The following is a 15,873-nucleotide window of genomic DNA, read 5'->3' on the forward strand; positions in this document are numbered from 1 at the left end:
CAACAGGTGGGGAGGGTGAGCCTGCACCCCGCGCAGAGACCCACGGAGACCTTCACCTCCCCTGTCATCGCCTGCACCCAGCGGCAGGCAGCCGACGACACCGGCCCCACCAACACCGACCGGAGCGTGAGCACGGGGCGTTGGGGTGACGAGGGGTCGAGGGGGCCCCCACCGCCCTTGTCCCCCAGGGAAGGGGGAGGGCTGGGATGCCGGCACCCCCTGCCCACCCACTCTCTCTCTCTCTCGTAGGAGGGCAGTGGCTACTCCTCGCCGTCCTCGCTGGCCTCACCGGGCAGCAATGCTACCTCCCTCTCGGCCAGCACCGGCCCCTCCAGTGGCTTTGCCAGCAGCCCCAGCCAGAAGTCACTGCAGAGCATTCTGGGTGAGCGGGCGGCGGGGTGGCTCAGTATCCCCTAGCTGGGGCCATGCTGGGGGAACCTGGGGCACTCACCCATCCCCTGCCTGCACCAGGGCCCAGCTCCCGCTTCCGGCACGCGCAGGGCAGGGTGCTGCACCGCGACACCCACCTCACCAACCTGCGGGGGCTCAGCCTCACCACGCCGGGCGAGTGTGACGGCTTCTGCGCCAACCACCAGCGCGTCGCCCTCCCCCTGCTCTCCGCCGGCGGCCAGATCGCCATCCTCGAGGTACCCCCGGCACAGCGTGGTGGCCGGCACGGCACTGGCAGGTGCAATGCAGGTGACCCCCCTGGTTTTCTCTCACAGCTCTCCAAGCCTGGCCGTCTCCCTGATGCAGCAATGCCCACCATCCAGAACGGCTCAGCAGTGGCCGACCTCTCCTGGGATCCCTTCAACCCACGGCGCCTCGCTGTCGGTAGGTGTGCTGGCCACGGGGGAGTGTGCTGGGCTAGCCCCCCCGGCACTGGGCACACCAGACCCACCATACTAACCACTGCCCATCCATACTAACCACTGCCCAGCCGTACTAACCACTGCCCATCCATACTAACCACTGCCCATCCGTACTAACCACTGCCCAGCCGTACTAACCACTGCCCAGCCGTACTAACCACTGCCCAGCCGTACTAACCACTGCCCAGCTGTACTAACCACTGCCCATCCATACTAATCACTGCCCAGCCATACTAACCACTGCCCATCCATACTAATCACTGCCCATCCATACTAACCACTGCCCAGCCGTACTAACCACTGCCCATCCGTACTAACCACTGCCCATCCATACTAATCACTGCCCATCCATACTAACCACTGCCCAGCCGTACTAACCACTGCCCATCCATACTAACCACTGCCCATCCGTACTAACCACTGCCCATCCGTACTAACCACTGCCCAGCCATACTAACCACTGCCCAGCCGTACTAACCACTGCCCAGCCATACTAACCACTGCCCATCCGTACTAACCACTGCCCATCCATACTAACCACTGCCCAGCAGTACTAACCACTGCCCAGCAGTACTAACCACTGCCCAGCCGTACTAACCACTGCCCATCCATTTTGGTGCCATAGCGGGTGAAGACGCCAAGATCCGGCTGTGGCAGATCCCCGAGGGAGGGCTGAGGGAGACACTGCAGGAGCCTGAAGCCGTCCTCCGAGGTGAGGGGTGCGTGGGGAGGGACACTGAGAACCCCACTGTGGGGACAGACCAGCCCAGCGGTGTCCACATCCCAGCGCAGGGCGGGATGGCCATGCACCACTCAACCTTACCAGGTCACACGGAGAAGATCTATTCCGTCCGCTTCCACCCCGTGGCATCTGATCTCCTGGTGTCCTCCTCCTACGACATGACGGTGCGGATCTGGGAGCTGAGCTCCGGGCAGGAAGCCTTGTGCCTTCGAGGACACACCGATCAGGTGAGGGATGACATGTCTGGGGACACCTGAGGGGTGCGTTTCTCTAGGCAGGGGACATGAGGGAGGACACAATATCCATCTCCCCAGATCTTCAGCCTGGCTTGGAGCCCTGATGGAAAGAAACTGGCAACGGTGAGCAAAGACGGATGGTTACGGCTCTATGAGCCCCGGCACAGCCCTCAGCCTCAACAGGTATGGTCACAGTGGTGGGGGTGGGCTGGAGAGCTGGGGATGTGGACAGGTGCCCCCCTCCAAGGGTATCTGCCCGCACCCCAGCTCTCTCCGAGCAGGCAGGGTGACCTTCACCCCACGCAGGAGGGGCCGGGTCCTGAGGGAGGCCGTGGAGCACGCCTGGTTTGGGTTTGTGGTGGCGACTACCTCCTGGTGTCCGGCTTTGACAGGTAAAGAGGGGGACACACATCTGGGCAGGGGTCCCCCAGGGACACTGTGCTCCCCCCATTGTCACCTCCCTGCAGCCGCAGTGAGAGGAGGATCCTCCTGTACCGGGCGCAGGCTCTACCTGAGGGACCCTTGTCCATCCTTGGCCTCGACGTGGCCCCTTCCACCCTCCTGCCCTTCTATGATGAGGATACCAGCGTTGTTTTCCTCACTGGAAAGGTGATGGTTTGCCCCTCAAAAAAATTGGGGAGCTAACTGCCTACAGCATCCTGACAGTGCAGGGGGGACCCTCCATGCATCCCCTGCCAGCCCTCATCTTGCTCTATCCTCAGGGTGACACCAGAGTCTTCCTCTATGAGGTGACACCTGAGCCCCCCTATTTCCTCGAGTGCAACAGCTTCACCTCCAACGAACCCCACAAGGTAAAGGGGGGGCCCACTGGGACTGTGCTGCCTGTCTGACCCCCCCGCTTGAGCTGTCAGACCCACAGTAGGCCCTGCTCACGCCTCCACCCCATCAGGGCTTCGTCTTCCTGCCCAAAACGGCGTGCGAGGTGCGGGAGGTGGAGTTTGCCCGGGCGCTGCGCCTCGGGCAGAGCACCCTCGAGCCGGTGGCTTTCCACGTGCCACGTGTCAAGGTAGGTGGAAGGGACCCAGCCGTGTTTGGGGTAGTATAGACGATGGGGGACGCCCCCTCAATGGCCTTTGCCCCCACAGAAGGAGTATTTCCAGGATGATATCTACCCGCCAACCCGCATCTGGTGGGAGCCAGCCCTCGTTGGCAGCGCCTGGCTGGCGGGGGAGGATGGACAGCAGCGTCGTGCCAGCCTGCGGCCGGCCGACATGACACCAGGTGGGTGCAGAGGGGCAGGGAAAGGGCCCCGGGCCCACGGGGACAGGCATGGGGGGGGTGTGTCAGCCGTGGGGCAAAGTCCTCCTGCCCCATGGCGATGCCGCTCCTCCAGTGAGTGAGGCCCCAAAAGAGGCTCCAGTGCGAAAGTTTGTCCCTGCATCCGTGTACCTGGAGGAGAAGTCTGATGAGCAGAAGAAGGAGGAGGTGGGTCCTGGGGCACCCTGGGAGCACCCTGCTGTGGGCCTGGGCTGGAGGGGCGATGCCCTGGGCTCCACGGCGCTGCTCTGCCTCTGCAGCTCCTGAGCGCCATGGTGGCCCGGCTGGGCAACCGGGATGACCCGCTGCCCCAGGACTCCTTCGAGGGGGTGGACGAGGACGAGTGGGTAGGTGCAGGGGCAGAGGGTGACGCGGGGCCGGTCCCGCCCCGCCGTGCCCCTCACCCCCACCGGGCCTCCCGCAGGACTAAGCCGGACCCTGGCACCCCGAGGACCATGTCGGGAGTCTCTGCACCCGTACGGGCCCGGCAGGGAGAACGAAGAGGAAGAGGAGGAGGAGCAGCAGCAGCAGCGAGGCCCGGCCCGGCTGAGGGGATGCACGGCAGGGCCGAGGGCCGCGCCCCACCCGAGCCGAGCAGCGGCGTTGGGCCCCACGCCCGCCGCGGGCAGGCCCCGCTATTAAAGCCGCTGCACTTGCACCCGTCTCCTGCCGTGACTGGGGTCCCGGGGAGGGAGGGTTAACCGGGGAGGGGACACAGACACACACACCCCGCCGACACCGCACGCAGGCCGCGGCCTGCGCCCCCCCGCCGCCTGCGCCGCGCCGCCCTGTGCGCATGCGCAGCGCAGTCCCGCCAGCCACCGGCGGGACCTCCGGGGCGACGTGGCCGCCAGGTGGCGCTGTGCCCACCGAAGGAGGGCGGTCCGCCCCGCGCCGCCGCCGTCTCGGTGGCCGCGGCGACCTTCGCTCTCTGACCCCGTGACCGCCGGGCGCGGAAGCGGCGGCGGGGACATGGTGAGAGGGGCCGGGGGAGGCGGCGGGGCCGGGATCGAGGAGGGGGGAGGCGGCGGGGCCGGGACGACAGGGCCCGCGGAGGTGGAGGGCCGGGCTGGGCAGGGCCCGGGGACGGAGGGACAGGGCCTGGGGAGGCGGAGAAGGATGCTGGGCAGGGCCCGGGGCGGGCACAGGGCCCGGGAAGGTGCGAGGAAGCTGGTTTTAGAGCGTCAAAGCCTGGGGAGAGGGGACAGGACAGGGGGGGGCCGGGCCACGGCGTGACAGGAGCCAGGGAGGGGCAAGGGAGGACCCCGGCGGGACGGGACAGGGCGAGGTGACAGGGCCGGGGAGAGGTGACAGGGCAAAGGACTCGGTGGGGGCAGGGCCCGGGGTGGCTGTGACAGCAGGGTGTCCCCACAGGCCAAGTACCTGGCACAGATCATCCTGGTGGGGGCCCAGGTGGTCGGACGGGCCTTCATGCGGGCGCTGCGTCAGGAGTTTGCAGGTACGAGCCGAGCTGCCGCCCCTGGCCTGGGGTGCTGCTCCCTGCACAGAGCATGCCCAGGGGTCTGGGCACCACACGGCATCCCCGCCCCTGCCCGGGGCATGGCTGCACCCTGCTTCCCTATCCCCTTCCTCGGGGCACCCCATTGCTCCCTGTCCCCAGGGCCATGCCTAGAGGGGGACACTTGCTAGGCTTGTCACAGGGTGACGGTCAGCACCCACGTCCTGGCACTGGCCTAATGGCGTTTCAGCTCAAACCAGGCTCCCAGCAGCTGTCCTAGGCACCAGCCTGGACCTAGCACCACTGCCAGGCTCTGAGACATCCCCACAGCCCCGAAGGGCAGAGCAGGATGGTCCCCCGGCACATGGCAGCCCCAGGCCTGCCCTGTCTGCCTCTGCCTGCCTGCAACCTGGCTCGCTGAGAGCAAACAGGTGCCCCTTCATCCGCCCCCCCAGTTCCTGCCACCTCCTCAGCACCAGGGACCTTGTCTGGGTGACCCCCATGGGCTCGAGGCAGCATGAGGAGGGCAGAGGGGTGAAACTGGGATCTGAGCACCGGGGAGCCTGTGGGCTTCGCTGCCTGGCCCCCACCCAAGGCCTGGGGGGTCCCCAGAGGGCAGCGCTGTGGGGACTCATGCCCTTGGTGTCTCTGGGCAGCAAGCCGAGCAGCAGCAGACGCGCGAGGGCGCTCAGAGAGGCCCCAGTCCGCCGCTGCCTCCAGGATCATTGGCATCAGCCTCCAGGAAGCTCAGCAGATTCTCAACGTCTCAAACCTCAACCCAGAGGAGATCCAGAAGGTAAAGGCTACCTTGGAGCCAGGGAGAGATGGTGCTGGCAGGGCCCTGCCCTCCCTGTGTATGCTGCCTAGCATGGGGGTGATGCTTAGTCCACGGAGGGAGTGTGGGTGCTGTCCTGTACCCAGTTAATTCCAGTTTGAGGTTTGTCTTCTCTAGCTGGGGGAGTGTTCCAGCCAGTTGTGGGCATTAGCAGCCTTGCCAGGCTTGGTCCCAGTGTTTTCTCAGCTGTGCTGCTCAGAGAAAGGGACATGGGCTCCCTGGAGGTGGTGCCTGACCAGGGGTGTGGGGATCCTCCAGGGGGTCTGACAGAGCCAGCCGTGGCACTGCCACGGGAAGTGGGAGGCTGCTGGGGTTCGGGGCTGGGGAGGGTGGAAATGAATGTGACAGGGAGCTTCTCTTTGGCAGAACTACGACCACTTGTTCAAGGTGAATGACAAGTCAGTGGGAGGCTCCTTCTACCTGCAGTCGAAGGTGAGCAAAGGGAGGTGAGGATGGGGGTCTGCGCTGGCCCTCCACCCTGCCCTCCGCACCTTCTGCCTGGGATTCGGGAGAGGCAGAGCCTGAGCGTCACTGCAGTTGAGGCAGGGAGGGGAGGGGGCAGCCCCGTCGCCCCGTGTCACCCCATCCCCATGTCCCACAGGTGGTGAGAGCCAAGGAGCGGCTGGACGAGGAGCTCCGCATCCAGGCCAAGGATGAGAAGGAGAAGGGGTGGAAAGCTGAGACGTGACTCCTGCCAGCCCCGTACCCCGTGTCCCTCACCCTTAACTTATAGGTAGCCAATAAATACCATGTCCTTCAGCACCTGGCCTGGCCACTCTGCGTCCCGGGGAGGGAGAGGGGACTTGCCCACCTCTGCCCGCTGCCCCAGAGGGGATCAGCCCCTACGAGGGGCTGGGTTTTGCCCTGGCGAGGAGGAAGAGGGAGGTGGCTGGGGAAGAAGGGGTGTCCCCGAGGCACTGAGGGCTGCCAGGGCTCAAATGGCACCCGAGGAGGCTGTGGGAGCTATTTTTGTGGCGAGTTCAGATGCTTTCGGCCTGAGCGTGCGGATACCTCTGGCTCCGTACCCTGGGAGTGCCGGGAGCTCTGTGCCGTTACCCTTCTCCCACCCTGGGTGGGCAGTCGGGATGGCTCCAGGGTTGGGGTGAGGGGCCGTGTGGCTTGTCCTGGGGCTTCACCAGTGCTGGGGCTGCCTGAGCGGGACCTGCCTGTGGGGACCTGCCGGGGCACTGGGCAGAGCCAGCTGTGCCCCCGCCATCGTGCCCTTCACCTCCAGCACCCCTCTGCCCCCACCATGGGCTCCTTGCCACCATCACCACGGTCATGAACTGAAACAGGAACTTACTTCAACTTCACTTTATTGTTTTCTTAATAAACTTCCTCTCCCCTGGAGGAATATAGTGTTATAGTCGTTAGCTTATCTCTTACTTCTGCAGTCCTTAAACGCTATGCTAACAGCGATGGAGCCCAACAGGAGGAAAATAAAAACAACCCAGAAACTACGATAGAAAGGCACTTCGAAACCGTTAAAATACTGATGTCCTGGAATGTGCAACAACAAACCGACAAAGGAGCAAGGAGACGTACACCGTACACCGGCCGGGGCGGCCTGGTCGATGGCCCGCGGCCATGCTGGGGCTGTGGCAGCGCTGGGCGGCCGCCGCGCCCCGGCCCCAGGAGGGTGAGGGCAGGGAGACCGGCTCCCCGTGGGGCGCGTGCGGCCGGGGGCTCCTTCCAATGGGGAGGGGGCAGGATGGGGGAGACCCCCCCACACACACCGGTTCAGAGAAAGCCATGGGCGGGGGTCCTGCCCGGCAGCAGGAGGTACGCGGGACCCCCAACGTGTGCTGGGTGGGGGGTGGGCTCCGAGCGCTGCCCGCGCAGAGGCCGGGCATGCTGCCTGCTCCTGGCACTGCAGCAGCATCCTGCCCACCCCAACGCTGCCCTGTGGCCTGGGGGGGCTCATCAGGGAAGCTCGCTGGGGGCACCCCACCAGCCGGTGCCAATGCCCGAGTCCTGCCCGCGCTGCCTGCTGCCTGCATGCGCTCGCGGTACATGGTTAGGTATGAACATAGTAGCTAAACAGGGTGGCTCTGCCCCGGCGCGGAGCCGGCGTGGCGAGCGGCACACGCGGCCGTGTGCCTTGTCACGGGGAGGGCCGGGGAGGCGGCGGGGGACGAGGGCAGCCGCAGAGCGGGAGGGGTGCGGGCGGGCACCGGGCCGGTGTGTGCCCAGCCAGCTGGGCCCGGCACAGATGTGCCGTGGCCGTGGTGCTGCTTGCAGCCGTGCGGTCCAGGCGGGGTTGGACAGCACGGCTGGGCACAGCTCAGGGCTGCGGGAGCGGTCGGTCCCCGAGCTGTCACCCCGCTGTCACTGCGGTGGGAGGCCGGGGGCTGCAGCACCCCACGCCAGCACTGGCGGTGCCGAGGCCTTGGGCAGGGAGACGCCGAGTCGGCGGCAGCAGATGAGCCCAAGCGGGACCCTGTCAGAGCAGGGCGCTGGTTGAGAAATAAATAGCGGCGTATCCGGCTGCCCAGGTCGTGGGGGGTGCAGAGGGACACCCCATGCCCTCGCCTGCCCCAGGGCTGTCCCCGGCACGGGGTCGCAGCCGGCTCCAGCCGCCGAGGGATTATTGCTTTTCTCAGAAGAGTCCGTTCTTCTTTCGTGACGGTTAAAAGCACGAGCGAGGCCCTGGGGGGGGCTGCAGGGGAGAGGAGAGGGCGATGCCCCCCCATCCCCAGGGAGCGGGATCTGCCCGCCGGGCCGGCAGCCGGCCCCGGGCATCGTCGGGCCCCTCAATTCACCGTGGCGGGTTTGAGCAGCAGGGAGCCGGGGGGGATGAGCACCCAGCCGGGCGGCAGCGCCTCAGGGCTGCCCCCCGAGCTGACGCCAGCCGAGAGGTCGAGCACGGCCCCCGGCAGCAGCGCCAGGCTCTCAGGGGGGGCCCGCGGCCGCCCCAGCTCCGTCCTTTCGCCCCTCTCCTTCCGGCTCTCCAGCCCCTTGCCCGCCTTGGGCAGTCGCCCCTCAGCCCCGCTGCCCTTTTCCCCCTCGGCCTTGGCCCCGCCGGCCAGCAGCGACATGACGGGCAGGCCCAGCCCGGCCGCAAAGGGCGAGGGCAGCAACGGGCTCTTGGCCAAGTTCAAGGGGCCTCCGTTGAGGGGCAGGATGGGGCCAGGCAGGGCGCCGGCAGCCCCGCAGCCCAGGGCGCTGAGGTCGAGCGGTGCCGGCGCCAAAGGGATGGGCAACGCCGGCAGCCCCGGGGGAGCAAAGAGGGCGGCGGGGTTGGGGATCACAAGCTGTGCCCCGTTAACGTAGGGCACCTCTGCCGAACCCAGGGGAGTTTTGGGAGGCGGGTGGACCTTGAGCATCTCCGGGTGCTCAGGGGAGACAAAATGGCCGTGGGCTTTGATGTGCTTGCGGAGGGAGCTGGGGTCGGTGTAGCGCTTGTGGCAGCCCGGCATCTTGCAGGAGTAGGGTTTCTCCACGTAGTGGGTGCGGGTGTGCTTGAAGCGGTCGCTGGAGTTGGAGTAACGCTTGTTGCAGCCTTCGTAGGGGCAGATGTAGGGCTTCTCGCCTGCGGGATGGCACAGTGCCGGGTCTGCCGGGGGGCACAGCCGGGTCTGCCGCATCCCCGGTGTCCATTTCCCCCGCCCTGGCCACGAGCCTCCCCGCTCCCCCCAGCGAGCACGGTGGCGGGCGCTGACCTGTGTGCGAGCGGTTGTGGATTTTCAGGTTCTCCAGGCGGGAGAAGCTCTTGTTGCAGGTGGGGCAGCGATGTGGCTTCTCGTTGGTGTGCGTCCGGATGTGGATCAGCATCTTGTACCTGCCAGGGTCGGGGGGCTGTCAGAGGGGGGTCAGCCCTGGCCCCCAGGCCATCTCCTTGGCCCTGTGCCCTGGCTGTGGGGTGGGGGGACAGGGACAGATGTCCTGTCTGGTCATTCAGCCCCCCCCAGGACCTTGCACCCCATGCTGAAGGGCTGGCTGGCTGGAGACCTCCCTCTGCAGAGCCCCCAGTGCGGGGCTCCTGTCTCCTCACAGTGACTCAGAGCAGCCCCCCAGGGAGCCTGGAGCCCCCCCGCTGGTGCCCGGAGGCCCCCCTACCTACCTGGCATTGAAGCCCCTGCCATGGCGGGCGCAGCCCTCCCAGTGGCAGCAGTACCCCGCGTCCTTCTCGGGTTTGACATGGAAGTCATTGACGTGGTCCACCAGGTCTTGCAGGAGGTCAAAGAACTGGTTGCACTGTGGGCAGGAGGCTGGGGGTGAGGGGGCACGGCAGGGTGGGCACAGGGGGGGTCAGGACCCCCACCAGGGCCAGCCCCTGTCCCTCATCCCCACCCCAGCTCCCACCCGTACCCCATGTGCAGCACCACCAGCATCTGGGGAGATGGAAACGGCCCTTTGTATGATCCCTCAGCCCCACATCACCCCCACAGCATCTCTGCACAGACCCCCAGCTCCCCGTCACCCCCCTCCAGCCCCAAACTGGGCTTGCCCCCCATGACCCATATCCCCCCCATAAAGCTCTGCCCTGGCCTTCCAGCCCCACAACCCCTCTCCCAGCCCAAAATGCTCCTGCATGCCCCCATACCCCTCCCCCCATCCTCTCAATGCCCTTATGTGGTCTCCTAGCCCCCCATCACCACCCCCAGCCCCATAACCTCCCAGGCCCCCATCGCCCCCCCAGCCCTCCCTGCTGACCTTGGACCAGCGGCAGACGAGCTGCTTGGGCAAGGGCAGCTCAGTGGGGAGGCGTTTCTCCTTGCTGGGGGGCAGGAAGGCAGCGGGGGGCAGGTGCAGGGCCCCCCCTGCCCCCAGTGGCAGGAAGAACTGAAAGGAGCTGGGGAGGCCGTCGATGTAGCGCAGGGACTGGAAATCCTGGAGCAGAGCCCAGGGTGGGCGGTGGGGAATGGGGCCAAGTCAGATAGAGACTCCCAGAGACCCCATAGCCCCCCCCCCCCCCCCCCGAACACCCCACTGCCCCCCAGAAGCCACCCTGGGAGTGCTGCTGGGGTCAGGGGGCATGGGGGGTGGGGAGGGGGTCAGGCGGGACACTGACCCCAGGGTGTGTGTACACACTGGGGACTGTGTCACCGGCAGCACCGGGCACGCTGCCGAGGTCGGGAGCACCGTCCCAGGCACAGTCCCCTTCGCTGGGGACACCTCACGGGGGGCATGCAGCCGTACTTACGTGGGGGGTGAGGGGGCCGGGCAGGTCCCCGCTGCCCTGGCGCTCGGGGGAGAGTGAGGCGCTGCCGGCCGGCGACTCCCCACCGGAGTGGGGCGAGAGGCTGAGGTCCACCACCGGCATGGCCGGGAAGCGCCCGTCCCGCGGCTCCACCAGCCTGGAGTGTGCCAGGAGGCCGGGCGACGGTGAGGCTGGCACAGCCCGCCGACCCCCCCGGCTCCCCCCTCGGCCATCCCCGGCCGGCGGGGTGTCCAGGCGCTGGGCACCGCGGGGTCGGGGGCCGGGGGGACCCCGCTTCTCCCTGGCAGCTCGCAGCTTGGAGATGCTCAGCTTGAGGTCCAGTGGCTCCTCCAGCGAATGCATGGTGCCGGGGCAGGTGCTGCGGGGGACACGCGGGGGTCACTGCAGGGGTGGGGGCACCACTGCCACCTGAAGCATCGCCCCAGCCCGGCCCCACGGCGATGCCGGTCTCTGCTCTGGGCCGGAGGCTGAGCGGGTGCCCCGGCTGTGGTGCTGGCACGGGGACCATGCCGTCCCTTCCAGCCACCCTGCCGCGGCCCCCTCCCGCGGCGGGCAAAGGGCAGGGCACTGCATCAGGGCCCCCCCCCACCGGCCCCCGCGGCCCCTCGGTGTCCCCAGCGTGTCCACTCCGTGTCGCCAACCCCCGGGGGCTGGCACAGCCCCTTGGCCGACTACCAAACCTTGCCGGGCACTGCCAAATCCCCCAGGCACCCGCGGTGTCCCCGTTCTGCCCCCCCCGTCCGTCGGTCTGTCCATCCCCACGGGCCTGCCCCAGCGAGGCCTTTCCCAGCGGCAGAGGAGGGCGGTGGCGGCCACCAGCCCGGCGGTGACCGGGGCGGCCGAGCCCGCTGGCCCCAGCCCCGGAGGCGGCAGAGCTTCCTCCCCCGCCGGGGCCCCTTCCCCGCCGGCCAACGCCGCTGCCTGCCGGGGCCGGGCAGGGGCTGCCTGCCGCTCGGCACGGCACGGCCGCTGCCTGCAACCACCCCCCACTGCCCAGGACGTGGTGGGGGACCCCAAACCTCCCCCCGCCACTGTCCCCAGGCTGACAGCTCCGCAGTGCCAGGCCACCCCCCCATCCCCACCCCCGTCTCCTCACCAAAACTGCGCCCCCCCAGTTCGGCCGCCACACATCTGGCAGGCGGCTGAGGACAGGCAGCTCAGTGCAGGAGTGAGCACCCGAGCCTGACCCGCGGCGGCACCGATCCGGTCCCCTGGTTGTGCCCCCCCACCCCCCCCCCGTGGCCACCCGCATCGCCCGAGGCAGGGTGGGGGTGGCCGAGGGGCCGTGTCGGGGGGGCGGGGGGGCACGGCGCACCCAGCACACGTGGCAGCGGGGGCCCCCCAATCCCCACCCCACCCCGCCCCGGGGGGCCCGGCCCCCGCCCTGCCCCGCCGGCAGGGCCCCCCTGCGCTGGCAGGGGTCCAGCCCGGCTCAGACGCTGAGGAATGCGGAGGAGCCGCGGGGGGCGTGGGGCCCGGCCGGCGGGGCGGGGGACCCCCCGCCTGCACCCCCCCACGGCAGCGGTGCCCCCGTCCTGGCCGTGGGGCCGGCCCCACGGGGGTCCCTGTCCCAGGCTCCCATGGTGGGAGGAGCTGCCCCACAGCAGCCTCTCCTGCCCTGCGGGGGGGAACATCTCCCTAAGCGCCCCCCCGGTGGCCATGGGGCCTGCCCCGTAGCGGGGTCCCTTCCTCTCCAATAGGGGGTCCCTGCCTGAGCCCCCACCCCCCCCATAGCTGTGGGGCCTGCCCCACAGTAGGGCCCCATCCCTCGTGGCAGAGCCACCCTCCTGAGCCCCCACGGCCATGGGGCCTGCCCCACAGCAGGGTCCCTGCCCTCCAGGGGGGTCCTCGCCCTGCACCCCACAGCAGGGCTAGCCCCGTAGGGGGTCCTTGCCCCGAGCCCCCCATGGTTCTTGGGCTCCAGCCACCCCCCGTGTCCCCCACAGCCTGGTGGCACGGCTCGAGGACAGACAGACGGGCGGCAGGACCCCACAGCTGGGGTGTGGGAGCGGGACCCCAGCCGAGGAAGCGGGACAGGGCCCGGGCAGCACCCCCAGGGACGGGGGTCCCACGGGGGGGGCCGGGCAAGGCGTCAGGGCTGGTCCTGCCATGGTGGCCGTGTCCCCAGGGTCCGGAATTTGGGGGGGTCCCGGGACAGGCGGTGCTGGGCGGGGGCACCACGGCCAGGGTGGGTGGGAAAGGGGCCTCCAGCCGGTGACGCCGCGGCTCCCGCGGCAGTTGCCAAACCACGCGGCCCCGCCGCCGCCGGCGCTCCTGGGAACCGGCCCCGCGCGCAGCCGGGGCGCCGTGGGGGCCCCGCCGGGATGGGGACGGGGACGAGCCCCGCGGTGGCTTGGCCGGACGCCCCCGCTGCCCCAGCACCTGCGGCCCCCGCGCGAGGCCCCTGCCTGCTCCTGCCTGCTCCCCCCCCAAGGCCTCTCTTGCCCGCGCCAGGCGCTGCCAGCCCAGCCCGGCCCAGCTTCCCCTCCGGCCGCCCAGCGAGCCCCCCCCCGCCGTGCCAGTTCAAACCAGTCCAGCGCGGCGCTGGGCCCAGGGGCTTCCCAGTCCGGGTGGGGGCTGCTGGGACAAAGCCCGGGTGTGGGGGGAGCCCCCCCCCCAGCTCCTCCAGCCAGGCTGGGGTCCCCCCGGCCCCCCACGCTGCCCAGTCTGCTGGCGTGGCTGGGGGACCCGGGGTGACCCCGGAGCGGCCGGCGGGGTGCCAGCTCTCCGCGCCATCCCGCTGCTGGCATGGCTGGGGTGTCCCCCCCCTCCCCCGGCCCCAGCTGCAGCACAAAACCCGCCAGGAATAGCGCGGGCGCGGGGGGGGGGGGTGAGCTGCGGGGCAGAGACTTCCCGGCGGCACGGTGGGCTCAGGGATGGTGGCAGCGAGGGGACACCAACACCGGGCCCACATCGCCCCAGGAGGGGACAGTGACCCTGGGGCTTGGCGAGCTGGGAGCGGTGCCAGCGCTGCGGGCAGGCAGGCAGGGCACAGCCCCCCCCCACCGCGGCGGCACGGCGCTGCCGGCACTTGGTAGGGCTGGCACCGCCGCCAAGGCCGGGCAGCCCCCAGAGCCCCCCGCGCCGAGGTGGCAGGGGTGGGCTGGCAGGATCTGGCCCTGCTCCCCGAGTCACTGTTCCCACAACTGCTGGCAGGACATGGGCCACCGTGGGACCCCCCCATCCCTTCTAGTCCCGCCGCGGACGGTGCTGGCACTGCCGCTCCTCACCGGAGCCCGCGGGTGCCCGCCGGGGCTGGGAGGGGGGGCCACGTCCTGCTGGTGGCTCCAGCTTGTCACCGTCCCCCCCCAGCACCCACTGCCCCGGCAGATGGCGGCCCCCAGAGGTGTCCCCAGGAGTGGCCGTGGCCCTGGTCCCCGAGCTGAGGCCGGTGCCATGGTCCCCCCCTTCCCGGGCGCGTGGTGGCTGTGGGGACCCCGGCAGGGGGCTGAGACCAGCCCCCTCCCCTGGGAGCAGCCCCACGGCGGTGCCCCCAGCAGCACACACCCTGCCACCTCTGCCTGGGGACACGGCCGGACCCCGCGGGGACTGGAGCGGGGCTGGTCCCCAGACACCCAGAGGATTAGACCCTCGGGCACGGCAGCAGCAGGGGCCCGGGGGGGGAACATGGGGACCTCGGGTTAGGGGAGGTGGTCACAGCAGGGTGACACAAAGGCGTGGGGAAGGGGAGGTGGCTGCTTGCAGAGGGTTTTCTCCATACGGGGCAGGGGACAAGCCCCTGCAGCAGTACCTGGGGACAATTTGTGGCAGCCCTTGGCCCCCACTGCTGGCACCTCAGGGTGGGGGTCACCCCGGCTGGACCCCCCCAAAACCCCCCCTGCTGGCACAGCCAGGGCTCGGCCACCCCACACCTCAGCCCCACGAGGCCACAGGACTGGCAGCTCCCCCGTGATGGGGACGGGGGTGACCAGTGACCGATGGCCAAAGCCACCGCTTTGCCCTCCCCACACCGTGGGGACACTGGTGGGTCCCCGGGGGGGGGCCCTGCGGCCAGGCAGAGCCACCAAGCACGTCCCCGCCGCAGCCCCCCCCCCCCCCCCCCCCCGGCCAAGGTCAGGACACCCGCCCTGGGTGCGGGGGGACAGCGGGTGACAGCCACCCCCCTGGCACCCACCGGGCAGTGGGGGGTCCACTCTCTGCACGACCCCCACACCCACCCTGTGCCCCCCAGGGAGCCGCGCGCTCCTACCGCCTCCCCCCTTCCCCCCCGCAGTGCCCCGGGGCTGCAGAGGGGACACGTCCCCCCCGTCCCTCCCCTAACCGCTCCCCACAGCGGGGGGGGGGGGCTGCAGGTGCCGAGCCAAGGGACCCCCCCGCACCCCCCGGGGCAGGCTCCCGGAGCTCCCGCGGGGCGGGGAAGGGGCTTCTCGGGAGGGTGTACCCCCCCCCCCGCCGGTGACAGCATCCTCCCCCTCCTTCTCCTCCCCCCCCCCGCCTCCCTCCTCCGCCGCGGGCGCGGCGGCGCGACAAAGCGCCGGTCCCCGGTGCGCGACCGTACCTGCGGCGGGGGCTCAGCGCCGGCGGCGGGCGGGGAGCGGGGCGGGGAGCGGGGCTTGGCGGAGCGGGCCCCCCCGCTGCCGGGCCGCCGGGCCGCTCCGCCACATCTGCAGGGGCTGGGGGCGGGGGCGGCGGCGGCGGCGGCGGGGCTCTGCCCCCCCCCTCCCCGGTCCCCCGGGCGGCGGCGGCGGAGGGCGGCGGCGGGGCGGGGGCTCTGCCCGCCGTGATTTATGGCCGCCCCGCACCGACCGGCCCGGCCCCGGCTGCGGGCGGGAGCTGGGCGGGGGCCGGGGCCGGCCCCTCCCCGCCGCGGGGGGCACCGGGGGGCACGGCGGGGGGGCACCGGGGAGCGAGGGAGGGTGGGGGAGCCCCGCCCCGTGGGGGGGACACACGCACGGACACGGGGGGACACCCCCCGCGCAAGGTCACCCCGGCGCTGCGGCAGAGCCGAGAGCCCCCCCCGCTTCGCCCCGGGTGTGTCCGTGTCCCCCCCCCGGGGGACGTGGCGGGGCGGGGGCGGGGGGACCCCCGGCGGCGGCGGCGCAGGAAGCGGGGGCGGTGCCCACCGGAGCGGCCTCTTCCCCCCCCCCCCCGCACCGGGGCCGGCGGGAGGGCGGTGGGGGTCACACCGGGGGGGGGGGGGGGATCCCCCTCCCCGCAGGAGCGGCGCCGCCCGCCCGCCGCGTGACGTCACAGAGCGCGGCTGGCGTCACGCCTGGCGGGGGCCTCCGCATGACGTCACCCCCGGGGGGGTTGTCCCGGGGCGCCG

The 15,873-nt window shown here is 70.4% G+C and overlaps 3 protein-coding genes across 6 annotated transcripts in view; 2 read left to right on the plus strand and 1 right to left on the minus strand.

Moving 5' to 3' along the window:
• Positions 1 to 3,769, plus strand: part of CORO7 (coronin 7) — a 38,740-nt gene extending 34,971 nt beyond the window's left edge. For 2 of the 4 annotated variants that reach the window (XM_074919547.1, XM_074919550.1), the window contains exons 14-28: positions 7 to 126; positions 250 to 382; positions 472 to 647; positions 726 to 834; positions 1,498 to 1,584; positions 1,699 to 1,841; positions 1,929 to 2,033; positions 2,157 to 2,242; positions 2,318 to 2,459; positions 2,573 to 2,662; positions 2,761 to 2,877; positions 2,957 to 3,092; positions 3,205 to 3,296; positions 3,389 to 3,475; positions 3,553 to 3,769. In XM_074919547.1, the coding sequence (XP_074775648.1) occupies positions 7 to 126; positions 250 to 382; positions 472 to 647; positions 726 to 834; positions 1,498 to 1,584; positions 1,699 to 1,841; positions 1,929 to 2,033; positions 2,157 to 2,242; positions 2,318 to 2,459; positions 2,573 to 2,662; positions 2,761 to 2,877; positions 2,957 to 3,092; positions 3,205 to 3,296; positions 3,389 to 3,475; positions 3,553 to 3,558 (1,629 nt within the window). In that variant the 3' untranslated portion in view covers positions 3,559 to 3,769. The remainder of the gene's footprint in view (positions 1 to 6; positions 127 to 249; positions 383 to 471; positions 648 to 725; positions 835 to 1,497; positions 1,585 to 1,698; positions 1,842 to 1,928; positions 2,034 to 2,156; positions 2,243 to 2,317; positions 2,460 to 2,572; positions 2,663 to 2,760; positions 2,878 to 2,956; positions 3,093 to 3,204; positions 3,297 to 3,388; positions 3,476 to 3,552) is intronic. The other 2 variants (XM_074919548.1, XM_074919549.1) reach the window with 2 other exon arrangements.
• Positions 3,770 to 3,974: 205 nt separating this feature from the next.
• PAM16 (presequence translocase associated motor 16) lies at positions 3,975 to 6,181 on the plus strand. The gene is made up of 5 exons (XM_074919554.1): positions 3,975 to 4,103; positions 4,503 to 4,587; positions 5,244 to 5,383; positions 5,789 to 5,854; positions 6,024 to 6,181. The coding sequence occupies exons 1-5, from the start codon at positions 4,101 to 4,103 to the stop codon at positions 6,108 to 6,110; spliced, it is 381 nt and encodes a 126-aa protein (XP_074775655.1). The 5' UTR covers positions 3,975 to 4,100; the 3' UTR covers positions 6,111 to 6,181.
• A 540-nt stretch (positions 6,182 to 6,721) lies between these two features.
• GLIS2 (GLIS family zinc finger 2) lies at positions 6,722 to 15,566 on the minus strand. The gene is made up of 6 exons (XM_074919553.1): positions 15,106 to 15,566; positions 10,569 to 10,944; positions 10,079 to 10,255; positions 9,486 to 9,619; positions 9,085 to 9,203; positions 6,722 to 8,954 (listed from the first exon to the last, which is right to left on the minus strand). Exons 2-6 carry the CDS (start codon positions 10,926 to 10,928, stop codon positions 8,176 to 8,178), a joined length of 1,569 nt encoding a protein of 522 aa, XP_074775654.1. The 5' UTR covers positions 10,929 to 10,944; positions 15,106 to 15,566; the 3' UTR covers positions 6,722 to 8,175.
• Between the last annotated feature and the right edge of the window lie 307 nt (positions 15,567 to 15,873).

Source organism: Athene noctua, chromosome 15 (genome assembly GCF_965140245.1).
Source record: "Athene noctua chromosome 15, bAthNoc1.hap1.1, whole genome shotgun sequence".
Lineage (NCBI taxonomy): Eukaryota > Metazoa > Chordata > Aves > Strigiformes > Strigidae > Athene > Athene noctua.

Excerpts from the sequence above, each read along its gene's own strand:
- PAM16 (XM_074919554.1), top strand. Across the intron at positions 5,384-5,788 it reads ACCCAGAGGAGATCCAGAAG|AACTACGACCACTTGTTCAA; the intron begins GTAAAGGCTACC and ends TCTCTTTGGCAG. Across the intron at positions 5,855-6,023 it reads CCTTCTACCTGCAGTCGAAG|GTGGTGAGAGCCAAGGAGCG; the intron begins GTGAGCAAAGGG and ends CATGTCCCACAG.
- GLIS2 (XM_074919553.1), bottom strand. The coding sequence starts at position 10,928 with ATGCATTCGCTGGAGGAGCCACTGGACCTCAAGCTGAGCATCTCCAAG. Across the intron at positions 10,256-10,568 it reads CCGGCCCCCTCACCCCCCAC|GATTTCCAGTCCCTGCGCTA; the intron begins GTAAGTACGGCT and ends GCTCTGCTCCAG. Across the intron at positions 9,620-10,078 it reads TCGTCTGCCGCTGGTCCAAG|TGCAACCAGTTCTTTGACCT; the intron begins GTCAGCAGGGAG and ends TCCTGCCCACAG.